This window comes from Struthio camelus, chromosome 8, assembly GCF_040807025.1.
Source record: "Struthio camelus isolate bStrCam1 chromosome 8, bStrCam1.hap1, whole genome shotgun sequence".
NCBI lineage: Eukaryota > Metazoa > Chordata > Aves > Struthioniformes > Struthionidae > Struthio > Struthio camelus.
In genome coordinates this window covers 13,676,719-13,701,643 of record NC_090949.1, presented here as the reverse complement: position 1 = coordinate 13,701,643, position 24,925 = coordinate 13,676,719, and the positions used below count along the sequence as shown (strand labels likewise).

General features: G+C 40.6%; 1 protein-coding gene across 3 annotated transcripts in view; it reads right to left on the bottom strand.

Annotated features, from left to right (window-relative positions):
• Window positions 1-15,145: 15,145 nt before the first annotated feature.
• The window catches only part of VAV3 (vav guanine nucleotide exchange factor 3), a 177,122-nt gene continuing 167,342 nt past the window's right edge, over window positions 15,146-24,925 (bottom strand). For all 3 annotated transcript variants that reach the window (XM_068952221.1, XM_068952222.1, XM_068952223.1), the window contains 2 exons: window positions 19,644-19,795; window positions 15,146-17,912 (listed from right to left, as the gene is read on the bottom strand). In XM_068952221.1, the coding sequence (XP_068808322.1) occupies window positions 17,871-17,912; window positions 19,644-19,795 (194 nt within the window). In that variant the 3' untranslated portion in view covers window positions 15,146-17,870. The remainder of the gene's footprint in view (window positions 17,913-19,643; window positions 19,796-24,925) is intronic.

The window sequence follows — 24,925 nt, the reverse complement described above, 5'->3', positions numbered from 1 at the left end:
TCGTGCCTTAGCGCAAAGCAGCAAGGGCTGAGAGTTTTTAATCATTCTAAGGAAAATGAGGGTCAAAATCTCTTTGGCTTTAGAGGGAACTGGCTGCTCGAGTCCTTTAGAGTCCTTTGAAAATCCAAGCTTTAATCATTATGCCCTTCCACATTTTCATTTTATTTATATTTTATAAAATATAGATATATATATATATCTTCTGTAATACGCACAGACGCGCACAGCCAGCCCCGGTGCCCTCATCTTCCACGTTCAGATTCGCCTGACACCTCGTGGCCACAGGAAACACAGCAGCACGTTAACCAAACGTGCATACTGTCAGGATGCACACAAGCGTGCTAATGCCGATATTATAATTTAAGCAAGCACAAAACAGTTCTTGAGCAATGGAAGATGCAATTATTTCACTTAATTAGACGCGGTGTGGTCTCAGTGCCGTGTGCCAGTGAGACAAGCTGATGCACAATTGTAAAGGCAAACTACAGTTACAAACAACGCAGAGCTTTAGTGACTGGGGCTACGGCAGATAACGTTTTGCTCAAAACCATACACCCACCTAATGTGAAATGAGAACGGCCAGGACATCTGCATTGTTCGTCTGATATTGTCACTTTAAATATTATTTTGATTTTTGCCACAGGGACCAAACCATTCCTGCTGCAAGAACAGAATTTTAGGGCAGTGCACTTCGGAAAAAAAAACAACAACAAAAAACAACCCCACGCTTCTCAGACAGGAAGATAAATGACTAACAAAGAAAGTGTTTTTGCCTATACACCCAGAAAGAGCTGGGGAGTGCGTGTGGCGGGGGAGAGGACGACCCAAGCTACGAAGAGTAACTGCTCCTTCTTTTCCTCAAGAGAGGACCTATTGATTCATTTTTAAAAGAAAAATAACTTGATTCTCAGGGGAAGTAAAAGCGGCTTCCTTTTAGGAGGATTTGCTGCGCTGTCTGGAGAGGTTTGACGCTCACCTCCTGTTCTCCTTTTTGGCACCGAGCAGAACAATCAAGCAGAAACGCAGTGAATAATTTGTGCAGTTTGATTAGTTTCCACACCAGATGTTCCCACATACATCCACATCTCCCCAACTCTTTTTCTCCAGCCAAGAGCGTGCGCAGCTGCCGCTTCTGAAGTCAGCACCAAAGCCATCCCTCAGCAGAACCCCTAGCAGAGGGCTTTACATTTGGGATCCCACCGCTCTTCCCCGGGGGCTGCTCCTCTTCCCACTGAAGTCAGGGCACGGTTACACTCCAAAGGTAAAACCAGTTGCTTATTTGTTAATTCTACGTTCTAATGACCATAAAGTTCAAGAAATGGCAACTACACAGCTGCATTTCATTAGCGCACCGGTGACTGAATAAACCTCAAAGACGAGCAGGTGTGTCACCAAATGAAAACAGCACTCGCCACTCCAGGCAAACTCCCCCAGGGCAAGCACGGGCTGCGAAGCCAGCCCCAGCTTTGGCAAGGCTACACCATGAGAAATCCTAAATTCCTAAATCAGCTCCTGTTCATGTAAAAAAAAAAAAAAAAAAAAAAGTCTCTTACCTAATAGTGACACAAGTGCTGTCATACCCTCAGAGCTTCTGGTTGTTTTAATTGCTTTGGTTACCAGTGAAACGTTTACTGTAAGATGCAGAAAGGCCAGTTTTATAAGTCATTGGTATCTTCTTAAGAAGGATATTATAAGATTATTCACCTTTGCATTTATAGCAACTCAGTATTCATGCAGATTTTGCAGCCGGTTTTTCATCACAACTGTTGTGTCTGGTGGCAGAAGACACACGCAGGCATGGGGTTCTTTCATGAAAGATTTATGTTTTCTTGATGCAAATTAAAGGTGATGTGAGGCTGAAACATGCTGGTGGAAGCACCGCAGTAACAGCTGGGAAGACCAACAGCGCTGGCCACGGGGATGCTTTGCCACTCACTTTTCAGCGCATGCGCCTGAGGACCAGTCCTTGTCATGGCGGTGTTCGCACAGAAGATGTCAAAGAAGAACGCAGGGCTCTGGGCAGCAGCTGCTCTCCAAAAGTACCTTTTACACATTTAGGTGGCAGGCTGCTAGACTACCTCCACCAAGTATAAGCAGAAATAAGGAGTGGGGTGCTTTAAGCAGGCAAGGGACTGCAGGGAACTGGTCAGTAGACAGTATGTGATTTGGGAAGAAAGAATGGCCTGCACCTACCTGAACTCTCTGTAAAGAGACAAGTTTGTGTGCTTTACTACACCACAGCCTGGGCAAGGTATCACTAAGAAAAAGGGAGCATGCGTAAGAACAGGACACGTGGATAAACCAAATCCCTTTTGTTCTGACAGGGACAAGCTGAGAAGCGGAGAATCTCGTTGCAACGACGAGGCTGGTGGGCAGCACGTGGGTCTCACGAGGCCTTAAAGGGAAGCTGTATCTACATCTTGCCCAGATTATTAGCTGTAAATGCTCATACTGTTTGTTGTTTTTACGGACCTGAGATGTCACAACTTTCCTGTGGTGGCTGCCACGCCAGCATAGCAGTCGGGTGCAAAGCCAGGAGGAAAACGTAAAGGGCTGCAAAGAGCAGCAGGAGAACCCGTTGCTCACCTTCGCCGTGGTGATCGAGGAGAAGGGCGAAGCAGCAGCACAGCATTACCGGCAAACTACGTGGCTACGTGGCTGACTATGTCTGAATGCTAAACACTGACAGCAAAATTAACAAACGTAGGCATTCGGATTTGGTATGTGAAACCCAATTCCCTGAATTTAGCTGGAGTTTTGCCACTGATTTCAATGTCAACCACAATTTTATCCTGAAAATGTCTCAAGTCAAACTCTCCGCTACTGTGAGAAAATGGAGGTCTGCCAGTGCACAAGACGTGAGCAACACCACATACCTCAGCCTTAAAAAAAAAAAAAAAAAAAAAAAAAAATTGCCCTGAGACTGTTTCTCTTAGTAGGGAAATAAAACATTTTATAATATATTTGCATCACAGCAGCAGAGTAGCCATATTCCCCTCTGGCGCACACAGCTGCTGCACACTCCCCCTGCTCTTGCTATAGCAATGAAAACCCTTCGGCCTGTTTTACCTGTACTAACAGAACCTGACTCTTAAAGCTCTAAAGACGCAGACGTGCCACAGGATTCCCAAATGCACCCGAGCACTCTACAATGCAGCCCCCTAGGTCCACTGACACTGAAACAAAGTACAAGCTGTTTTATGACGGTCCAGAACATCTTTGGTGCTTTATATCCTTCAGAGGTGACAAGCGGAAGCAAACATAGCACAAAGCAGGATAGCAGGGTCCAGCAAAGCAAAGAACACCTTGCACAAGCTGAAACGGTGCAAAAAACCACTGTTTGGTCCCCTCCTCCCAGTAATCAGAAAGCTTTATCATCACAAACACTTAGGGGGAGTATATGGCAATCAAATGCTTCCCACCTCCCCAGCAAGCTCATTTCACTTGCAATTATAAACACAAACATAAAAAGATTTCTTCAATGAACCCAGGAGATAGCAGATGTTAATTACAATGAAATCGTATCAAAGCCAAAACTGGAATTTGTTTTGTTTTTGCATGATTAGTTAGGCAATGCTCCCAAACAGCGTAAACTGCAGGCTATGCAAACCCTGACCACTTGACAAAGATGTATGTAGACTTGCCCATCCTATACAACCAAATGTCACCTACCTAGTTATTAGCAATTGCCCTTAAGCTAATGCATCATATGTCTTTTTGACAAGAGGAATGGCTGGGTTCTGACAAAGAATAATTGTCATCTCAATTGAAAATGTTAAAATATAACTGAAATCAAACATGAAATTATTAGTGAAAAATGTAGGGAAGCAGAGAGAGGTGTACAACTTCTCTGCAACGTCAGTGCCTGGGCTGACCTGAATTTAGTTGTAACCAGCATCCAGGGCAGCACGGGCCATGGGAGCGCGTGCAAGCAGCAGTCACAGCGCTTTGAGACGAGGTGCCCCAGTGCCCGAGGAGCTTCAGGGCTAACCAAAGGAGGGCAGTACTCCTAACAAGTTTCAGTTTGCTCCAAGTCTAGGACTGATTCTTCACAGTTTTACACTAATTCTAAACTGTCAAGCTATTGAAAACACTGAATACAGTGTGCCAAAACGAGGAACAAGGCCACATCTTCGAGCGTCAGCTGCTGTGCTCCTCCAGCACAACCTTTCTGGCAAGTGATGAGGCAGGTCGAACATTTAAGTATTGCAGCGCTCTCCTTGCCGATCGCATGCCCCGGACAGACTTCTGCAGTATGCCACCATCGCACTTTCAGCAACGGAAATTAAGTTGTCTAAATATTCTGATCAATTACTTCTTGATTTACTGCCTTCCGTGACATTTTCCTCTTTCATTTATTGGTACACTCAAGTTGTATTTCCTAAGGGGACACAGTGTGCTGGAATTGTAGGGCAAAGAACATGCCACTCTTTTAAGAAGTCTTTTTCCTTTCAGCACAAGTTTAGGCTGTAGCCTGCAGGGTGCCCCTGACCTCAGCTCTCCTCTCGCCAGTCCTAGCAGCGATCTCTGCCTCTTTGGCTAGCAGCTTCTCCCACCGCAGCAAAAAGCTCTCCCTCAATCCTGTCTCTGTAGGATCACACTAAGCTCAACAAGTTAACCAACTTGAACATCTTTCAGCATGCACTTATAACAAAGCAGTGCTTGATTTCTTACATTCAAATGCATGGGTTGCAAACCTTATCTCCCTCTGAGGAACACTGGATATAAACCATGAGTGGACTCTGCAATCCAGACTTTGGGATTATTCTTTTCATGCTGGCTGCTAATGATTGGCAAATACATGGGTAACCAAGTCAGAAGATCCTCGTGCCAGCTGTGGGGCAAATGGCCCATTGACCCATTTGCACATCACCTTACTGATCAGCTGGTGTTTGTTTTGCAGCAGGTGTAAATTTAGGTGTTCTCCTAAAAGTGAATTTAAAATATCCTGCCGCATTCTACCTAGTCCCCAAAATATTCTGTTGTTCAGGTCCACTGTCATTGTTACTCAGATATATCATTTTTCACACGCACAAAACCCTCTCCACACCCCTCACAAACATTATGCTTTTCTTCAGCAATAGAATCCTTAAATTCCCTAAATCTATCCATTTCTAACATTATTAGGAAGAGCCTTAAAAAAACAAATAAAAGAGAACCAAAAAAGCCACCTTTCAGCCACCTTCAGGATACTAATCTCTTTGCTACAAGTATCTAGTACTCCCAGATATAAATATTACAAAATATATCCTTAAGTCTAAGTATGATGTTCCTTGTTCTTAAAGTATCAGAAACTAGTACGAAAAGCTGATAATTCACCAGCTCTCGGAAAGAGACTGGGTGGGGATTCTCTGAAATTTTAATTAACCCTGGGAGGATCAATAAAACCATTTGTTTGGTTCTAGCACCTGTTCTTAGGCAATATTATCTAAACCAGCAGTAGCATTAAAATACATTAACAATTACACGAACTGCTCAGCTGCAAAAAGACTACTGATTTATATGTAAAAAAAAAAAAAAAAAAAAAAAAAAACAAGCACAAAGTACTGGCCATTTATAAGGGATTCAAAGTTACGGTGAATAGCCTCTGCAAAAAGTCATCAACTTCAGCATAAGGCATCGGCCGGCCTCAGAGGAAGACTCAGATTTTTCTACAGCTTCTAAGAGGAACATAAGGGAAGGGGAAAGAAAGGAGGAAGATAGAAGAACTGTGACAGACATGATAATCTCCCATTCGGGCAGCTGTCTGCTACATTGTCTGATTTCTGTACCTACTAAGAATTCTTAGGTATACACAGAATTTAAAAGACTATGAAAACACTTATCTAGTTAATTGCTGGCAGCACTCACCGGTCAAAAGTTTTTTGCCACAGAAGAGTAATAGTCTGCCCTTGAACATTTTTGCATGCACCAGGGGAAAGAAACACAGTCAACGCAAACAGGATCCTTGTAGATAGAGCAGCCCATTTCCAGCTGACAGAGCTTAGTTGCCCTGTGGGTAGTCCGTAATTGTATCCAACAAACAGGGAATTACATGGGTTTTCTCTGCATTTATTCTTGGAAAGAGAAACCCCAAGCAAGCCATCTCCTGAACACGGAGAAGGCTGTCACAATTCATGTTCCTCAAACTTTTTTTTTTTTTGATAGATTCTTCATGCTAGGGAGTTTTGCCAAAAAAGTCAACCATCCAAATTTCAAAAAGCTGTTCTCAAAGCATTTCCTTTAAGGAACAAAGAGCTGGGTAGATCAATAGGTCTTGATTTTTGGTCTATTTTTACTCTGACGCTCTAGGGCTACTGCAGCTTTTGGACCCCAGCTTAGGAACACCTCGTTGCCACTGAAGTCATTGAAGCTGAGGCCTCTCTGCAATCTGTGAGTTACACTTTAACCTCAGCTTTCGTGCATGTGATATAAGGATGGTAGTATTTTCCTCCTTACGTGCTGAAGATCAGCTGGCTGGAGATGCAGCTGGAATATAATTTTCTGGACAGTTCTTTTATCTGATTGCCAGGAAACTACGACTTATTCTAAGACATGTCCTGAGGCACTGTCACTGCTAAAACTCACGCAGCTGAATAATTCTGAGGAGCACACATCTTGATTAATCCATATGGCTCCAGCTTGCACTAGTCTCTGTCCTTTTGACAACTAATGGTGCACGCGAGAGCTGAACTTTTCAGTCCTGGTCAAGTCGAGAATGCTGGCTATCCTCCACAGCCCCCAGCACTGGGCTGCAGACATTTTTTCCTCCTCAGAAGCTGAAAACAAACATACCATGAGTCAAGTGTTCCAGATCCACATCATCAGCAAAGAGCAATACTGAAAAGCTGATCTCGAAAGTAACCTGATACATTTGAAGGACATCTCAGTTTGAGGGTTTTCTCCCTGACCTCATAACATGCTACTCTGTTGCATAATTGAAGGCACAAAAGATCACCTCAGCAGAAAAACAGTGCAAAATATTCTGAAACAATTAAAAATCACCGAGTTCCATTCTCAACTGAGTGTTAAAAGGGTGTTCAGTTCCCTCTTACAAGAAACTTCTCCCTCCTGACCTCCCAGAAACCAAACCCAGGGTGTCCTATAAAGCCTTAAATAAGGAAGTGCTGCTATTGAATAGATGCTGTGGTGATTCTAGCTTGGGTTCTGCTTTTATGCATTAATGTTCTCTAGAGAATGTTTTTATATGCCACAAGAGTAAATGAAAAAATACTGTATCTACAATAAATGCTTACCTTCAGAAACAGAAAATTTTGATGATACTTAGGCGTGGGTTTTGCCAAATTTGATACCACCTGTATTCCATAGGGTTTCTTATATTTTGTATATACACCATGCCGTGTTATTGTGCTAGGAATTGCTCCTAGCTACCTTAAAATGTACATTTAGGGTATGGATCAACCATCAGCAAGTTAAAGTTAATGCTTTACTACACGTTTTTCACACTGGCTATATGGAAAGAGCAGTTAAATGCTTCTTGCACTGGTGAGTATAATAATAAGAAACCACTGCCTAAGGCAAGGTACCCTGGTGAACGCTTAACACAAGCTGGCAGAAGGTCTCTCCGGGCACTGCTTCCTAAAACAGGGATGAGGGATTCACTAGAGCTCTTGCATTTGTGTGTTTAAAGGAGAAAGAGGCAGGAAGAAATACAGGAAAGCATGAGAAACCGGGAAAGCAATACAGACATAGAAGGAAGCCATGAAAGAGATAAAGAGAGTTTTCTTTTGAACAAAGTATTCACCAGAAAGAAACATAAATTTCTGGAAAGGAAACCGATTCTTGATCTGGCAAATGGAAATTTTTGTACGCTCCTTGCAAGTATACTGGTTGCACCAAGGAAATACATGATTTTTTTCATAACTTCTTCTCCTAAAAGTAGTTTAGTTTGGCTAATCACATGGATCAAAAAGAAAAGAATATTCTGTATGCGGGTCTGAGCACATACTTAAGGCAATCTTATGATACAGCTATAGCTGTAACTTCATCATCTAAATAATTTTTAACAAATTAAAAAAATGATAGCAAGTTAATATGTGAGTGCAGCAACATCCCAATATCAGCGCTTTGCCAGTTCTCCAAAGGTAGGGTGGAGTCGCACAAAGATGCATCAGCATCTGCTCCAAAGCAAGCAGCCACAGTGACAAGACAGCCAGCCTCCCTGTCAAAACTCAGGCCAAAGTGCAATAAACGATATATATGGTCCAACCAGTCAAGTAAACAGGTTCTCTGTTTTGAGCCCAGTTTCATTTTGTGAATGGAGACAGGCCGAGCTCCACGGACACGTGAAAGCACGAACGCTGTCCCATCCCATCTCATCCCATTCAACAGCCAGTTGTTCTGTGGGCACATTCCCACATCACAGGTTAATCATTGTCATCTCATGGAGCCACACATCACATGCTCTATTAATTATCATTTAATGCCACTAGGCTACTAAATGGTTTGATGAATTCTACTACTATTTAGAACTGTTCTTCCGGTGACATTCAAATAAAGCTTCTTGCTCTTCAGGGTTTTCCTAATGAAGAGCCAGAAAGAGAAAGTATCTATTTTTATTAGTGCCTTACTGACTGGCTGCATATTATTCGGTCTACAGCTGTTCCCTGTGCTTGTTGATTCATTTTGGTGATAACTACAAAATACTTATGAGAATCCAAAAACTGAGACTCAATTCAACCGGGCCTAGGAGATAAGCCACTGCAACTCTGTTTACGCATACAGAACTCAGAAAAAGGATGAGTCCCAAAAGCTCACACTGTGCTTTGGCACTAATCTAGAAAAAGTCAAACAAGAAAAATATGTGTTCTCACATCATGTAGAATTAATCACAGCACTAGTATTCATTCAGTCATCTGAGGTTAAAAAAGATGCCAATCATGCTGATGGCTGCTTTGTCACACACTCTTTTTTGGACAGACTTTAAGATCTGCAGTACTCTTACAAATTCTGTGCAGGAACAAAAATAATGTTTTTTTGTTTCACAAAAATACACTTTTTGTTCATTTGCAGGAAAGATTGTTGGAGCAAAGTCTTCTCTCTCTCAGATCGCTCACTTTCCATCTGCTTGGAAAGACACGGTACCTGAGACGCCTTCCTTGTCAACCTTCCCAGAAACCAATGCATCGCTAAGAAACATTCTGATTTTGACAACACCGCATATATCGCAGCAGCAGCGTGTTCTATCAAAAGCGTACTTATCTGTAATAATAATGCTGTTTAGCTGAGGCTTCCCATTGTGAAGCAGTTCTTCAGACTGTGGTTACACACTATGCTTACACTACTGCTAGAGCTAAATTTGATTCAGTTGCAACTCCGGAAGAAAATGTTTTAATTTGTGAAGATTCAAGCTGTTTGCTTATTTAGCAGTCTGCCAGCTCTATGTTGGATGTTCAGCTTATTACCTTTTGGACCTCTTTTCCACTCCCCATTGGTGTAACATTTCTGCAAGTCTTTGGCAAAGACCAACAGTTGATTGAAGCACTGTTCAGCTGAAAGGCAATCACAGAAAAGTAGTGCAGCAGCAGCTCCAGGAGAACACATGGTATGTATCTTGGGCAGCTTTAACTATATATAAAGCTTCTATAACACGTTTAGCTTACCCTATCTTTAAAATCTCCTGTGATGGAGATCCCACAATTTCCCCAGGCAATTTATTTTTTTGGCTAGGTAACTTGATGCTCAGAACATTTCCCTAAAGACTAACCTAAATCTCCTTGCTGCGGTTCAAGCTCTTTTTTTTTCCTGGTACTATTTACAGTGATTGTGGAGAACAGTTTAGTCTCCTTAACCTACCTGAAACCTTTCTCTTATTTGAAAATCACCGTTACCACCTGTACCTTAGCCTTCTCTCCCGTAACTGGGTTCAAACAACTCCCATTTTCTTCACCCTTCCTTGTTGGCCTCCTCATGATTCTTTCCTATCGGCTGCATCTTTTACAGAGCTTAGTGCCAAAAACTGGACAAAGTATGCCAGCTGAAGACTTACCAGTACTGAGGTAAAGGATTACTTCATGTTTTACAGATATTCCTGTTACTGCAAACCAAGTCAGTATTTGCCTTCTTCACAGTACAATATTGTTGATGTATGTTCTGCACGTGGTCCTCCATTGCTCTCCTCCCTCTTTTATTACAGTACTGCTGCTCCCCCAGTCTGAACTGGCGTAGACAGTTCTTTCCACCTGTAAATATAACTTCACAGATGTCTTATTTAATTGCTTTTCTTTTTCCCCCTTGGTAAATCACTGTTCTAATTTATCAGTATCTGTGTAAGTTACAATCTATCCTCCAGGCTGTTCACAGCCTGTACTTGCATGACATCATCTGCAAAGTTTATAAACGTAAAGTAAAAGTAGTGCTTGTTTGTGGAGAATGTGTTTGTTAGGGGAATATCACCTTTAAAAAGGGCATCTAGCAACGGGCCTTGCTCAAATGATAGGATTCAATCAGGGAGTCATCTCACAGCTTAAAAATTCTAGACAAGATCGAGTCATTCATCCATTCCTACAGTGGTTCAAAACCCACGGGGAACTGCCCAGCCCCGGCCGGGGGGGGAAATAAACTCTCACTCCCTAAACACAGATTGAGATTCTCAGAGATTTGCAAGTGAAGACTGTGCAAGCAGGGAATCATTACTTTTTGGAAGCTCGCTGTTTTTTCCAAAACCATGCAAATCTTTACAGTAGGAGGCAGAAGAAACACTGTGACAGGCAATATTTTCTGTAGAAATCCTTTGCATATTTGTATGAGTGTTTACTAGCATGCTTCAAAAGATATAAAAGATAAAAAGGCTTTTTGCGGATCTAGTGTTACTAAGGATTGTATGATCCTGAGGAATCATGATCTGACTCTGGTAACAGGCAGACTCAGCCTGCATTCCCATATCCAGGGGGATGCAGAAAAAAGGGTGTGCATCCCCAAAGCATGAACCAGAGAGTCTGAAAAGCAGGGCCTAGATTTTGTTTGGATTCCTGGGGCCTGATTTTCCACTACTCGCTATCTGGGAAAAAGTCACGACAACATACTAATTTGGTGGGTAATCAGCACCTTAGTCTTACAATTCCTATCTTTACCTGATCTCACTGAATGTATTTACACGGTTACATAATTGTAAAAATTATAAATCTCTCTTTTGTAAATAAAATATGAATACAAAAAATGGCTATCGCGTCCTCCATTTGGAACCGTTCTTGGGAATATAGCAAAAGTCCAACCTCCGAGCCCTGCCCTCAGCAATAACAATGACTATTAACACCCTTCCCTGCACCGCGAAATCATCAGGCATGATTGCTTTTATGATACACCTGTATTTTTCGACCATTGATAAAATTCCCAACAATATACTTTTGAGTCCATATACTTTTGGAACCGGGCATGTTAACTCACACCACACCTCAGCTAAATTTTGTAACAGCCTTTCTGATTAAAAAAAAAGAGAAAAGGAAGAGAGAACAAAGCTCCCTTTCAGAGCACAGTATGTTCAGCCAAAACATTCAAATTAGATGACACCTGAGAGTCACACCCAGAACACTACAGAACACCCAGTTCCCGGGAGTTTAATCTTTCATTCGTCACAAAGACAAAGCAGTGCAAGCTTAATGAAGCTATATTCAGAGATGCACCAAATCTAGAGCATAAAAACCTCCTTTGTTCCTGGTACAAGGGCAAACATATCTCCCATGGAAGCAGAGAAACCAGGCACGGACAGAGCATCGTCGCTTTTCAACCTGAATTTTAGTGTTACAGAAAGCAGTGAGTTATTACCTAGCCACAATAAAACAAATAGGAAGACTCCATGATTTCTGAATAAAGAAAGCCTCACCCTCACTGCTCAGCGGTAGCTCATCCCCACCACAGTCCACACCACTCAGTGAGCCCTCCCGAGATACCATCCAGCCCTTGCAGTTATTCTTGGTAGAGATCATAGCTGATGTCTGATTTTTAATACCAGATTCTGTAGATCTTGCACTAAACTTTTGCAATTTCTCTAGCCCAAAAACACCTCTGAGGTATGTGTTTCTCTCTCTTATTTTACATCAAAAGTTTCTGTGTGCCCTCCTTAAAGCCATTCAGAGTCTGTCTCAAGCAGCGATGAGGCAAACGCACAGGAAGGAGGAGAGAAAGCTGCCAGGCAAACCACTGTGCTCAGACAGTATTCAACTGACTATCATTCTGTGAAATCAACTTTAAATAGCACACTGAATGAGAAGGGAAAATAAACTCAAAATTCACAAAGGGAAGTAAACTGGGAGAACAGGTAAGAAAAGTGTTTGTACATCACCCAGCAACTTAGCGGAGAGGGGGGCTCCTGGTACACTGCACACTGTAAATAGCTGACAGCTAACGGGACATTGACTGTAAAATTCCTAAGAAAAAACGTTCCTTTGATTGTACACGTTGCTCTTAGCCTTATAGGTGGATAAGGATTAAAATCCTAGGAATAACATTGCATCTCTTTGAGGAAAACTTTAAACTACCTTGGGAAAAAAATAAAACTAACTGAAGACAGATTTACAGAGTTCTCTAGTAGGGCTGGGACCAAGTCCAAGGTCCTTGAACCCTCTACCTGCATTAGCAAAGTTTTCCCATGCAGAAGCATTAAAGAATTTCTTTCCGATCCAATGCTATCATTAGGCATTTGGCATCTTGGCCCAAGTTTCACAAAAGTTACCAGACATCAGGTTGTTTCTGACACAAATAGTATGATATCAACTTTTTATTTCTAGCTCTCTGATCTTCTTTTTTTCTGTTCTTCCTAAAGCCACAGTTTGCCCTCACAGTATTAACATAAACAGAGTTTTGGAAGAAGCAAAAAAGCCTCTTTCCTCTTGGCAAACAGCCACCTCTTAACCCGCCATTTCTTTTAACTAGGTAATTAAGGTCAGACTACAACATTTTAAAATGAACTCAGAGTTTCTGAAAAGCATATTACAATGCAAAAAACCTTTAATACCCCCCACAAAAGTCAACAGTAACTCAAACGTTTCAGAAGGCTTATTAAATAAAATCTAACATTACAATCACACAAGCAGCAGAGATCCTTATAATGAATGGCTAGAATACACTACAGCTGATCAGGAATTATAAAACTAAATTAGAAACTCCAATCTCATTTGCTATAAAAACAAATGGTTCTTTGTTCTTGAAAAGGAAGTTGCTAAGATAATGCGGTGAATCACTCTTCCGCAGTCAATTTCTGATGCTTAATCCTTTCTACAGTTCTGTTACCTAATTACATATTCATCATACATTTCAGCATTTTATGAAAAAGTACATTTCGTTAACATCTCATCTCACAGCTTCATGAAGTCAAAATGACTCAAAACTACACCTTCCCCTCTAAAACGGACATCGAGGCGGAAGCTAAAATTCCATGACGCAACTCAGGAAAAGCTGGTGAACTTTTCTCTTAAATGAATAGCTCAAAAGATTCAAGGTTGGGTGCCAGTGACGACCCCAGCAGAAGCTGATGAAAACGGACACTCTTCTGGCTTGCTAACGCACCGTGGATTAATGCATACACAGCACCTTCAGCTCTCACCTGTCGTTTTACCTTTATACCTGCCTTGTAACATGACTGTCATAATCTGGCTAAAGAGTATTATACAAGTACGATAGTGATGTTCAACCCTGTATTGCAAATTAAACAGCTTGCAGTGATCCTTGCTCAAATGGAAGCAGCAGTGCTCTCAGAACTGAAGAGGGTGAATTGCAGATCAAATGGTAACATGAGGCTCTGGACAGCTTGGTTTGCAGCAGAGACGAGTTAGTTTACCATAGCAGTGATACAGTAGGTAAAACCATGTATGATAGAGCATATATTACACATGCAGTTCCAGCTCGTTTTTCAAAACACTGGCTATATTCATTGTGAATTAGAAACAAGACCATTTCTGCACTGAGTATCAAAGCCAATGGAACAAAAACTAGTTCTGAGATATGGTATTTTGTACAAATTCACTCCGCTTTTTTCTAGACAGCATCTCTCTTATATTTATGAACTAGTCAAACCTTGAGAATCGACCTTACCGTCTCCTTCAGAGAGCATCTAGTGTTTGCCTGCGAGGCAGAGCAGAAAGGTAACCTGGTTGGCATAACTGTCGTCGTTGAAGTTAGGTTTTTTTCAAGCTGACATTTTCAGCTAAGCTTCTAGGCCTTACAACTGAACAGATTATTCGGAACCCAAACACAAGTGGTTCTTATGCCTTAATTACGGTGCTTTCTCAACTTCTCACCCATCAGAGGGCAAACATCTCTTCTTATACATAAGAGGACAGAGAATGTCTGCGACCGAGTGTGACATTGTTAATGAGAGAATTTAATTGAGAAACATTTTTGCATCTCATGTTAGGTGTAACTCCTGGTTATATGATACGTTCATGGGTGACAGGAAAATTACGCCTTACATCTGTAGAGATGTGTAAATGCCTCATTAAGTTCAATGATTACCTGTTAAAGGGGGTTCCACAAGAAAAGCTTTGCTACTGAAAAACAGGAGTGACACAAGGAAACAACATTGCAGCTGTACCATCACTGACCTTGCTGAATTAATTTCACCTGTCCAGATATATTTTAATAAACATATCAAAGGTTGCATTATAAAAAAACGCATGAATGGGTTACACTATGAAAAGGTTAAGTAGCCCATGAAACCCAGTACAGACTGTATTTTCAGATTTGAGCTCAATTCAATGTGAACTTGTATGTTAACTCACATATGACAGAAGGGGAAAGCAGAAGGTAAAAGAGGAAGTACATAGGTAGGAAACGTGACAATTTTTTTAAAACTTGCTCAATCAAAAACTACAAGCATCTTTGACAGATAAAAATCAATAGTATATGAATCTGATTCCAATATCTATAGCTGGGAGAAAAACACCCAAACACAACAACAGTAACAACAACATTTTCTTAGATGTGGCAGGAGAATAAATTAAGATATCTAACAATAAAAAGCTCTCAAGAAGAGCTATACTGTCCCATTTACAGTGACAGATGACAGCTCAGTCTCATAGTTACACAAGGATTATAGAAATGTGGGAAAACCAAAACAGAACCTTATCAACTCCCGTTCGCAGTGAGAAGGGGCTCAGAGAAACAAAGCAGAACCTTCATACTAGCCAAACACACATTTTGACACGTGCTATTAAACAAAAAAGTAATCAGTTTATTTTATTTAACATATTTACATAATATTACAAATTTAAGTACTGTAACTCCATCTTCACATGACAATAAATCCTCCATACAGGCAAAAACAGCACATGAAAGAGACACTCCAGAATATTTAGTAAATCTTTGGTACTCAAAATATAGTTTAAGATGCAGCATTAACTCAATCAATACAGGGCACAGCACAGACAACGATGTGTAGGAATACCACAAAAGTAACTTTAGCTATGCCTTTCATTCTTTCCCAAGGTTGACTGCTGGACTCAGGAACTGCTTAAAAAGCTTTACAACAACTTTAGGATGATTCTAAAAACAAGCTGCTCAAAATGACCAAAGCATTTCTTAATTTGTATTGAATTAAACTGCTTCTTCTCAGAACTATATGATAGCAAAGCACTAAGCACTTCACAGACCCAAGGCCTAATTCTCTACCCCTTAAGCAGGCAAAACTGTGAAAGAATCAACTCTGTCTGCTTAAGGAGATGAGACCAGGCCCACAAAAGCCAATAAAACTGCATGGGAAAACATGATCAGAGACAGTATACCCCAGTCTACACTGCTGTACACATCATTTACAAAATATGTTTTATGCATAATCTACATATTTACAAATGCTCTGAACTGTTCCATCAAGTAACGTACTCAACACAATCACAGTTTACATAATTTTGAGGTAAATCTGTGAAACATTAGACATCAGCAGAGTTTCATCTGCAAGGCTGAATCTCACCCACAAGTGGAAGACTTCTAAGTAGCAGGTCCCCTCTGTCACTCAGTCACACAGCAGCGTACGCTGGGTGCAGCCAGTGGACGAGAAGGTTGCAGAGAGGAGCGGACTGCTGTGAATCCTCTGGGCTGTGCTTAGATCTTCCCCATGGCCAGAAGAAGCAAGAAATGTTGGCAACAGTCAAAAGGAAGCCAAAATACGTATTAGCACAGATTCTGCTCTGCGGAAGGAGAGTGGACCTTATTCTGCTTGCAGAGTGGGAAAAAATGGCAGTGCTAACCCACACAGTGTCTATGCACACAAATGGCAAGACGCCTATGTGAAAAGGAGAAGGGAAAAGCAACAGAGAGGACATGGGCTAGGATGAATTTGCTTTCTTGATTGGTCATGTTGGAAAACATTGTCCTAGAGGAAAAATTCAGTTAGAAGCTTTTTGGTTTCTCATAAGTTGAGTTAGAAAACATCTAAATATTAGAAACTGCACATCTGAAGACATCACCCACATTTATTTTAGCTCGTAACTACAGCAGTTGTGACGTTTCACGTGTATTAAAACTCTGCCTCACCAAGGTGGGGAAACAGCTTTACGAGCCCTGCTGGTTTAAAGCTAGCTAGCCTGGACACAGATTTTTCCTTAGGGATATTTGTAGCACTGCAACAAGACCACTCACTCATTGGATTTCCATTAATGTCAAAAGGAAGGAGAGAGGAAAGGACACAACAAAACCCTGCAGGTTGCCTGTGCATTACCTTATAAGTGCACAAAAGGTGATAGAAAGTCCTGTCTAAGAAAAGACAGCTTACAATTGAAAGCATCCAAAAGTTCATCTGAATCAATGAAGGGCTTAAAATACGAAATACAGTTTTACACTTGAGAAGTGACATCACCTTGCCTACATTAATACATGTAATTAAAAAAGAAATCTTACTTTTTCTACAAATACCTTTCACCATTTGCTTCTTCAGAACCTGCAGATCCAATACACTCATAGGAACAAACAGAACTTTTTTCTGGTTAACACCTGAAAAAAGCTGCTAACTAAACTCTTGCTGCAGAGTTAAATCCTACCAATATTCATAGCCACTCTGATGCTGCACTAGTATACTCTGTTACAGAACAGGACTACAATATTTATTTAACGCTAGAGCTTAGCGTCTAGATGCTAGAGCTTTTTAAAACACATCTTGCCATGAATATCCTCAGTTGCACTTTCACCGTCAGCTGCTCATACAAAAAGAAACACGCACAAAAAAGCTTTGGGATGACAAAGAAAGAATCCCACAATTCCACTTTGTGGATGCTCTTTCAAGCAATACCACATCACTACACCTTTTTAAAATGCTGTCTTTAAACAAATCCTTACAAAATTTAGGCAGGTCCTCAAAGAAGTTAGTTAACTAATTATATATGCATGAATGCTACTCATATTTACATTTCCTTCAGAATGTTTTTGGGAGTGTAAAACTGTTTATAAGGTGATAAGTAAGGTAGTTTGATGTTTCCAGACAAGTCTACCGACTACACTTTATGCACACTGGAATGACTGAACTCCATTTTCTGCATGCAGTGATAAGGAAAAATAAGCCTTCATCTCCTCGTACCATCACAGATGTTAGCTAGAAGAAAGAGGTTTATTAAACATTCAGCCATAGCTAGTATTCATGGCGTACTACAGGGTGAAATGAAAAGGAGCAGAAAGAAATTTGTTTCCCAGAGATCTTCTGGGAAGGCAAGGGTTGGACTTTGTACTGATCCCCAGCGATGGCAAACTGGCAGGTTGTTTCTTGCACAGCTCTGGGTAAGGTAATAATCTGTCAGCGCAAACTTCTGTAGAAATCCCAGCACTAAGACTGAAAGGTTCACACAGACAAAAATGCTGCTGTTTAAATACTTAACAAGACCAATAATACTTTGCAGATATTAAATTCTATAATCCCTGAAATTGCTGGTCAGTAGAGGAAAGTTTTTAATTCATTCATCCTCTTCAACATAAGTTGATGGAAACCAGCCCACCTAAAAAGGGAAAAAGCAGAACAAAATAATACATGAGATGCACAGTTTTTCAAAGAGCCAATCTAGGTAAAACAAGGAGGGGTCTGTTTAGTAAATATAAGAATAAGATTTAAAGATAAACTTAACTGGCCTGCCGCAGTTAGGGCAATTACCCTTAACAGAAGATACATTACAGATATGATGATGTGCAGACTAAATCCCTTCCTCACCTTAAAAAAAAAGTAATAATAAAAATCCTCTTGCTCAAATCAGAAATCTAGGCATTCAGAAGGTAGGCTCAAAAAGCTAAGAGCAGAAACAGTTTTACTGCAGGCAGGATGCTGCTGTCTTCTGAACGGGCAGTTAAATTTTCCACAGGCTTCAGTCAGGTCCAGGGAACCCTCTTACAAAGAGGATAGTGACTACTGCATTGCATACAGTTAAATCTCAGTGCGGCCAACAAGATTTTTAAATAAGAGAACTGGAAGGCAGATTCTAGCATGTTACACTTTATAAGTGATAAAGCTATCTCCATGCTGAATTTATTGATGTGTCAGATAAGGATATTAGATATATAGGGAAGTAAAGTCATATTTTTTATTGTCTTACCTATTTGCTTTGTATTTTTTACTCTGTCCCTTTATTCCTAAATCAATTAGGGGTCTGATGAAAGACCCCAAAACCAAACCTAGAGCATAATGGAAGGAGAAACTGTGCAAGTTTTACTAGACTACCTCGCCAAAGCATCCCCAGAGGTCTGAGGTAAGCTATCAGAAAGACAGCTAGTTGACAACAGGCAGTACTTTAGGATGTGGGTAGCTACATCAGAACGATACCCTCAGTTTTATTCGCAGGTAAAATGTATATAGGATGATTATTATTTCTTCTTTTTCCCTATTCTTGTTGAAGTGACTGTTTCACTGTAAGATCACAAACAGGCCCATGTACAGAAAAAAGTCCTCCAAATAGCATAAAGCAGTAAACCTGAACATATCCTGCCCTATCTACTTCAACCAGATTTGCAACTTCCATTTCCAGCTTCCAGTGAATCTGCTTTCCTCCACCCCGCTCGTAAAGCAGGAGAGAAACAGGGCAGCTCGTGTGCCCCCCTCATCTCACCCCTTCTGCACCGAGACAGCAGTCCCGGTACTTGTGACTCATCTGCGCTAAAGAGCGGCAGGGTAACACTGAAACAATACAGGCTTTAGAGGTCAAAATTGAAACTTTACTTCCATGCAACCAAAACTACACAAGTCTCACAGGGCAGTGTAAGGTGACCTTGTAAAAATCCCTGCCAAAAACGCCACTTCATCTGAAGTGAGTTTTTAGAGCTCAAGAGGAGTAGCCTTCTGTAAAAACCACGGCTGCAACGCAGCCTGGCAGAGGAAGGTGTGGAAATCGCCAGGCTGCACCACAAACTCAACCAGCTCCTGAGGTTTCGACCTCAAATATGTGTATGTAATACAGTTGAAGAAAGTTCAGCTGTGGCTCTACTGTTCAGCCTGGTTATTTTCCTACCAAATAATCGTATCCAAATATTCAGCCTGCTAGTCGCATTAATTAATCCAATTCAGCAAGATGCTGGGAAAGCTGATCAGGAGCTCTGCTTGGCTCTTACGAAACACAGACAGGAACATGTTGCATCTTGTGAATTTAAGTGTAAGGCAGCTTACAATGCAGGAACACCCCTTTTTACAAAAGCCCTGTGAGTGAAGGCAGTAAAGAAATGAGACAAAAGAAAAAAAAACATACCCTTCCATTTACTTCACCTCTCCACCAGCCATTCGCACTCATCTTTGTATAAATTTTTACAACATCCCCTTTCAATAAGGACAGCTCTCTCATGTCTCTTGCACAGAAGTCATACCTGGCTATGGCAATGCCTATTACCTTTGGGCTTAGCACTGAAACGAAACAGAAGTTAGTATTATTAAGGTTTGTTAATTGAAGGCTACTACAATAATGTAAATAGCAGTACTGTAAAATAAAAACCAATGATTTCATGACAACATACACTGGCATTAATTTTATGCAAATGTGAAAGCACCTGCACTAAAGAGGTCAAGAAGCTTTTTTATAGGTCAATGCTGTATAAGTTGAATGGCTTTTATGTGATTCGTTATAGTTCTTTTTATTTTTAGAAAAAAATACTCAAACTAGACAAACCATAAATAAAATATCCTCCCCCCTCTTCCCCCAAATTGCTAAACACACTTGAAATTATTACACTTCTATGCTTCATAATAAAACCTGCTGCCAGGTACATACATCAACATATTTTACAGGTCACTAGTTTCTTTCCAAAGGAATTAATAGCATTTACAGTTGATTTAGCTTTAAACCGCTAATGAAGCAAAACAAACAGATTAAGGTGCTGTTCTTTCAAAAACAACTCCCAGGTTAAGTATTAATCCACAGCAAATTGGAAGCTAACATCAGCATGAATAAAAAAGTAGAGTTCCACAGCAAACGCATATAGATCACTTGTTACAATCTGTATAAGCACTGCCTAATGTAATGCCACTCTTTTCAGAAGTTTATTCTGTAAATCAAACAAAAAAATTGACCATCGGTGAATTTGTTCCAAAAATCTTGCCACACAGAGAAAATCATAGGACTTAGGTGCACAAGTGTTTTCTCAGGTTTCAGTGAAATGAACGCTTAAAAATTTTAAGCTATATCAATATGCAAGTATTCTGCCAATGCATATTATATAGCATCATCTAAAAAAAAAAAACACACTAAAAATTTCCCCCAACCTTTTACTTAAAGTAAACTGATGACAGTTTTAACCGTGTTGTAGAATGTCCAAAGTGACAAAAGAAACACTCCACACTTCCAAGGGAGAAACGTGGCCGTAGCACCCAAGAGATTTAGGCCTTTAACTTGAGCAGTTTAGAAAAAACATATATACTGCTATAAATGTATATACTACTATATAGCATTTTGAAACTTGGTCAAAGCATCCTGTTTTGAAACATTTTCCGTCAGCTGATGCCACTTGCTTTTGCAGCTGCTTTCCTACCTAAATCATTACAGGCAGAAATGTACCAGCACAAGGCAGCTTCCTACCAAAACGATCTCAGGAGATTTCATAACATGGTCAGGAGGGAGGATTTGATATAATGTACAGAAAATCATCTTCTTTCTCAGAACCATTAGCCAATTTCTTAGAGCTTCCCAATCATCATTAGGAAGTACAATTAAAATTCTAGTTTTATCTGTGCCTTCAGTAATTGATCAGTAAAGGTTCATAGCAAGTTGCCTTCTTTGATTTAAATCATGAATACAAAACACAGCATATGAACCAGAAAAACTTGACAGCTCCAGCTCTTCTTTAATATAAGATTTCTTCAGGGTTGCCCATCAGGGTCACTGAAGGCACATTTGACAGAAACAGAGACTTTTGCGTAGCAACATCAAATATATAAAAAAAGATTATATATTCAATTAATTGCAATTTACAGAAACATTTAATATAGTTTATTTTAAAACAACAGTAAATACTGTTTAAATAATTATTACATCCATGGCAAAAAAGGAAATGCCTAAAGAGCATTTGTGTGTTTTGACAATAGGTTACATCTTTTTTACCATGTACTTCTAGTTTACTCCAACATGTCAGACCACGTATTTAGAGCATGCTTATTAGATAGTTGATACAAGATGTAAAGACACTACATAAAGGAGACTCAGCATCTCAATGTATTGCTCTTGTTCACAATATGAATATGAAAAATAGGGTAGAAGAAGAAAGGGGAGCAGATTTGGGGGAAAGTAGGAGGACTTCAGCTCTTTTTGAAGTTGTGAAGCCAGAGAAGAAAAAGGGACAGAAACAAATCAAAACCATGAATCACCAAGGTCTTGAGTCAGAAAGTACCAGAATTTAGATTAACTTAAAATCCAACATACATATTTCAAAAAAAGAGAGCATAAGAGAGAAAGAATGAGAGAGAGATTTAAATGACTGGAAATATATAAAAAGAAAGCACATGAGTGAGGGAACCCAGGAACGTGACCTAGTGCTAATTTTGGGAAAAAAAGATAACCCCATCTTTCTGGGGTTCCCATGATCACAAAAACACCTTGAAGAGAGTCTATCAGCCCCAAAGTCCCAATACAAGCTGTCACAGGGTAAACGAGCCTTGAGGGAAAGCAGTCATATGTGGAAATGATGTCTGTACAGATGGGAGAGAGAAGAAATACAAAGTGAAGGAAAGAAAGATGGTAGCTACAGGGAGAACAAAGAGCAGAGACAGAAGGGGATTAGCGGTGGAGACTGACGGAAAGAAAGTGCCCAACAGGAGAATGTGAATGAGAAATAAAATAAAAAAAAAAAAGAGAGAGGAAAAAAGGGGAAGCCATTGAGGAAGCAGTAGTTCTGTATTCAGAGGAGAGATGGGGAGAATGAATAGGAAACAGTGCGAGAAACCCAAGGAAAGTGAGTAAAAGGTATGTGCATGAATGAGAAAAAAAACACTTTTGTTTAGCCTAGCCTTTCCTTCTCCACACAGAAGGAAAAGGAGAGAGGGCGCTGCAGTCAACTTTGATTCAGCCTAGAGTCTGTGGGAAGAGTTTCTCATTGATATTAAGACATACGTGCTGCAAATGAATTTTAACACGAGCTTAGGCCAATGATGAAGCAACTGGAGTGCAACCAGAAGAGGCTCGAGGGGATCACAGCAGGCTGGTCCAGCTCACATTGCTGCCTGTGCTTAAATTCCACAAGGGCCAATGGATCATTATTACAACCTGTGAGTAGTTATTCCTCTCTCCTTGCGGTAAGGCCTCCCAGTAATTCTGTAGCCATATCCCTTAAGGGTTGCTCTTGTGTATTAAGTTTCCACGCTCCTTGGAGCAATATGCATTTACTTGCAGGGTTTAACCAAACCTCAGTTCCATTATACAAGCACGGGCAGGACTGCCAGGAGTGCTCAGTGGTGGCTGGCTTAACCCCTTCTCCAGTGTTACCAACTTCCGTATCGGCAGATCTAAGCCAGCTCTGAAGATGCTTTTTAACAACCACTTACAATATTATGCAATAATTACTTGTTCATTTAATGTAAGCAAGTTCTCAGATAGTTTAAAAAGAGGTTTTACTATGAACAAAGTAACGTAGCCTATCTATCCAAATATGAAATTCCTTTCAACCAGATAGATAAGCTTAGATAAATTGAGAACTACTAGGCAATGTTTTCATTTACTATTTTGTACTTTGTTTAAGGAAATACCTCACACAGAGTATTGTGATGCACAATATACTGAATCCTTACTTCTTATTACAGTGACTTAAGGAGTTTTCTGATAAAGCAGTTTTTCATAGGAAAAATTAATATAATTCTGATTTGTTGAAATCACATATGGGAATGTTTGGGGCATATGTGATAGGCATAGTAACCCTGAGTCTTGACTGTTGGTCTGCCACTGTAAGCCACTTACTGTGTAGGACTTACTGTCCTGGAACACTGTTCCAATTTCAGCAAGAATGAACTTTATTATTAAGTACTGTGCAAATGAACAGAAGACTACTGAATGGACTCTATGAATAGGTCCTCTTCTACCCCTGATCAAAGAGGCGACTGCCACATGCTCACCAAATTTACCTACAATAAAGGACCAAAACTTTTCTTTCCACTGATTCAAATCAGATGACCGAGCTTCAGTCACCCCAGCAGAATGCCACGGCTACAGGGTAAATGGCTATACCACACTAGCTTTCTTTTCATCTTGTCTACAGATGTTTCACTTTATATAAATAAACGTTAACTGGACGAGCACCTTAAAGCTTGAATTCCCAGTCAATGCTGTGACTACCGAATGGAAGCAAGTACCCACCCTGAAGAAATATTTAACTCTACATAAGGAGATAGGAACGGAAGAAACCGACTCCAAAACACCCAACCGCTGAGGGCTAAACCATTCAAGAGCAGTGTAGGACATCCAGAATGAAGTCCGTGGCATAAATTGAGGGAGGGGTCACCAGCAGCCTGCTCAGCACAAGTAAGCCCACCGCCTGCTGTGCTAGTAAGCTGCCACCTATGCTTTTCCCCACAGAAAGGATGGAAAGCCCTCGAAACCCAACGCAGAGTATAAAACACTTTGGGCCACTTTTGTGGGACAGGAATAAAACATGTTGCCTACTCAGACCTTCTAGTCGGCTCTTGCTTACGACTAAATCTGGCTTCACAAACGCTAGGCGCCTTCCTCTGCCTCGTGCAAGAGCCAGCCACAATCCCGATTTGCACAGCCACGGCCAAGTCCTCCCCCGGCTCAACGGAGGTGAATCAGTGCGACGTGAGCGAATGCTGCACCCTCAGCAGCAGCAGCTCCTTCCATATGCTCCTCCCAGGCATCTCCCTTCCTGCTGGCAAGGTCCTTTGGGAATTGCCAGCAGTGCAGCTCACATCTTTGAAGACTACGTCTTAGAGACCAGAACAACCCATAATCATGCTGGTGCACTAACTGAGACTAGCACTGCTACTGCTTTAAACATTTTTATGCAGTCTCTTCATTTAAAGTGTTTGCATTTATTAAAGCCAGAGAAGGTTAAATGCGAATAAAAAAAGCAACACAAGTACATTTGGAAAACAGATGAGTAAAATTAACTGGTAATGTTAATGCAGAATTTAAAGAAAGCATTTGCTACAAAATATTAGCAACTATATTCTAAGATGCTGCTGCAGTACGGTTTGCTAAAGGGATGGGACGAATACATTAGTCACCTACAAACAGTGCAATTTCCAGGTTTGTATATTTGAACACATACATTAAAATAGAATACTGCTCCTAGACGTCACGACTGCATAGCAAATTAATGGTCGACCGATCTTTGACTGAATCTTGTGCAACTATAGATTTTCCAGCTATTCAAGCTCTCCTTATTGTAGCACACGCTTTTCAAAAGTTTAACAGTTTGATTTTTGTTATACTGCAAGAATAATAATTCTCCACATTAGGCTACCTGGCCATGTTGTCTAATTACTCAGTTTTTACATTCAGAGAAGAACTGAAAAATTAGATTCGTCCCTTCCCTA